General features: G+C 60.6%; 2 protein-coding genes across 2 annotated transcripts; both read left to right on the top strand.

Annotated features, from left to right (window-relative positions):
• Positions 1-538: 538 nt before the first annotated feature.
• Positions 539-2,599, top strand: LOC127748649 (NADP-dependent malic enzyme-like). The gene is made up of 4 exons (XM_052276103.1): positions 539-1,231; positions 1,322-1,510; positions 1,599-1,722; positions 2,070-2,599. The coding sequence occupies exons 1-4, from the start codon at positions 653-655 to the stop codon at positions 2,183-2,185; spliced, it is 1,008 nt and encodes a 335-aa protein (XP_052132063.1). The 5' UTR covers positions 539-652; the 3' UTR covers positions 2,186-2,599.
• Positions 569-1,231, top strand: LOC113207979 (NADP-dependent malic enzyme-like; the record flags this gene model as incomplete). The annotated part of the gene is given in 1 exon segment (XM_052276105.1): positions 569-1,231. A coding segment is annotated over 1 exon segment (49 nt), but the record flags the coding sequence as incomplete, so codon positions are not given.
• Positions 2,600-2,649: the final 50 nt, after the last annotated feature.

The raw sequence follows: 2,649 nt of genomic DNA, 5'->3' as shown, positions 1-2,649 counted from the left end.
ACGATGGGGGCCTTCTCGTAGAAGCGGCTAGCGGGAAGCTCAGTGGTGTAAGCGCTGACGATGGGGGTCTTCTCCTCGTAGATGCGGCTGCCGACTGGGAGCTCAGAGGGCAAAGCGCTGACGATAGGGGCCTTCTCGTAGATGTGGCTGCCGGCGGGGAGCTCTTCGGAGAAAGATCGGGCGAAGCGGGGAGAAAAACGAATGGACCGCTCGTTGTAGGCGGTGGCGGAGGCCACGGTGAGCAGGACGGCGACGATGAACAGCTTCATGATGGTGGTGGGTGTGGTGCTCCCGTTGCCAGCAGACGAATGTGCCGTCCAGGTCCGCTCCGGTGCTCTTATAGTGCCGTAGTCGGATAAGAGCAGTGCTGCTGTGCTGCATCCCCGGGGCACACAGGGTCGTTGCTCGTCTGCTATCGCGCAGACTTCCTAATGGGCTATGGAATGGAGGGTGTGCTGGGGACGGCCACCCCGATGTGGGCCGCTTTAGCTCGCGGTGTCCCCTTGAGCGCCCCGGGGTACCCCCAGGCTACTCGTCCATAACTCTGTTCCTACTCGCGCTTTCGCAGGCTCTCCTGGACGACCCCCTGTACATCGGGCTGCGCCAGAAGCGAGTGACCGGCGCCGCGTACGACGAGTTCATCGAGGAGTTCATGCGCGCAGTGGTGCGGCGCTTCGGCCAGACCACCCTGATCCAGTTCGAGGACTTTGGCAACCACAACGCCTTCCGTCTGCTCGAGAAGTACCGCGACCAGTACTGCACCTTCAACGACGACATCCAGGGCACCGCCAGCGTGGCCGTCGCCGGCATCCTCGCCTCCCTGCGCGTCACCAACACCCGCCTCTCGGACAACGTGCTGCTGTTCCAGGGCGCCGGCGAGGCGTCGCTCGGCATCGCCAGCCTCTGCGTCATGGCCATGATGAACGAGGGCACCTCGGAGGCCGCGGCGCTCAAGCGCATCTGGCTCGTCGACTCGCGGGGGCTGATCGTCAAGAACCGTCCCGAGGGCGGCGTGACGGGCGAGAAGGTGCGCTTCGCGCAGGACCACGCGCCCGTCAAGACCCTCACCGAGGCCGTCAAGACCGTCAAGCCCTCCATCCTGATCGGGGCCGCCGCCATCGGAGGCGCCTTCACGCCCGAGATCCTGCAGACCATGGCCGCCAACAACAAGAAGCCCATCGTGTTCGCGCTCAGCAACCCCACCAGCAAGGCGGAGTGCACCGCGGAAGACGTGAGTGCCGCACCGACCTGCCGTCAGCTGCAAGGCCCCTGCCCTTCGGACGGCTGTCACTGACGCGTTCTTCTTGTGTTTCTCCTGCAGGCCTACAAGCACACCAACGGCACGGTGGTGTTCGCCAGCGGCTCCCCGTTCCCTCCCGTGACCTACAACGGCAAGACCTTCCACCCCGGCCAGGGCAACAACGCCTACATCTTCCCCGGCGTCGCCCTCGGCGTGATCTGCGCCGGCGTCAAGCACATCTCCGATGAGATCTTCTTCCTGGCCGCCCAGGTAAGCGATGTCCCCCGCCTCTCGCTCAGCACCTCGACCACGTCCTTCGTCCGCGCGCTGAACGACGCATGTTCTCTCCCCCCTCCAGACCCTGGCCAACCTCGTCTCCCAAAAGGACTTGGACTCCGGCAGCCTGTACCCGCCTCTGGAGGACATCCAGCACTGCTCCTCCGTGATCGCGGAGGCGGTCGCCGAGTACGCCTACAAGAACGGTAAGGCGTCCGCGCTGCACTCGGGTTGGGCCTCTCGCTTGTAGTCTGGAGCAGTATAAAGGGCAAATCGCGACGGTAATCATTGGGATTTCAACAATCATATTTTCATAGATTCATTTCCTAAAACAAACTACATTTTTCAGTTTCAATGTCGCCATGGGGAGAAAAATAATTTGCTGGTGCTTTTATTTTATACCGCTATCGTTGGCGATCCATCTTTAACGCAGAATTTTATCGATCAATTATTATTATTAACACTCGTTTTGGTGTAAGTCAAGTCATGTGTGTCCGTCCATTCACATCACCAATGGTTTTGCATGCTCCGCCATCTCTCGTGGGTCCTACAGGTACCGCAAGCACGTACCCCAAGCCCGCGGACATCAAGGCGTACGTCAAGTCGCAGCAGTACGACCACAGCTACTCGTCGGCGCTGCCCGCCCTGTACGCGTGGCCCGACGCGTAGAGGCTTCATCAGAGGCTCCATCATCCAGGTGATCTCATCCGTCCACTCATTTCCGCTTTATACGCTGCTGGTTGTCTCACCGGGCTTCAATAATGTCTCAGTGGTGGAATCGCCCTCACCCGCCGCGGTGCGCATTTTTGTCACAACCCATTTCAAATATCAACCAATTTATCTCCAAATACGTCGCGCCGGCCAGTGTGGTTGCCGCACAAGCGCGGGGAACTTTGTATCGGAGCTCGTCGGGGGCGGGTCGGCGGCAGGGGGGTCGGAAAATGGAATCGACAAGGGCCACAGAATTGGCAATCGTCATCGTTTGATGTCCTCAGGGCCGCTGTGAAAGCAGTGCTTGTGCTTTCAAAGCTCTGCGAGGCACTTCCATCAATCGCGATTGCTTCGGCTCTCCCCGCCCTTCGGCGCCGAACGGCCGAGGGAGAGGGAGAGAGAGAGAGAGAGAGTGGCTGGGG

This window comes from Frankliniella occidentalis, unplaced genomic scaffold, assembly GCF_000697945.3.
Source record: "Frankliniella occidentalis isolate FOCC.00 unplaced genomic scaffold, Focc_3.1 Scaffold1677, whole genome shotgun sequence".
Lineage (NCBI taxonomy): Eukaryota > Metazoa > Arthropoda > Insecta > Thysanoptera > Thripidae > Frankliniella > Frankliniella occidentalis.
The sequence above is the reverse complement of the archived record's forward strand: the minus strand, read 5'-3'. Positions and strand labels throughout refer to the sequence as shown.

What these genes read in the sequence shown, in the direction of transcription:
- LOC127748649 (XM_052276103.1), top strand. Translation starts at nt 653, where the DNA reads ATGCGCGCAGTGGTGCGGCGCTTCGGCCAGACCACCCTGATCCAGTTC. An exon ending in CGGAGTGCACCGCGGAAGAC is followed by an intron (nt 1,232 to 1,321) that starts GTGAGTGCCGCA and finishes TTTCTCCTGCAG; the next exon opens with GCCTACAAGCACACCAACGG. An exon ending in CGAGTACGCCTACAAGAACG is followed by an intron (nt 1,723 to 2,069) that starts GTAAGGCGTCCG and finishes TGGGTCCTACAG; the next exon opens with GTACCGCAAGCACGTACCCC.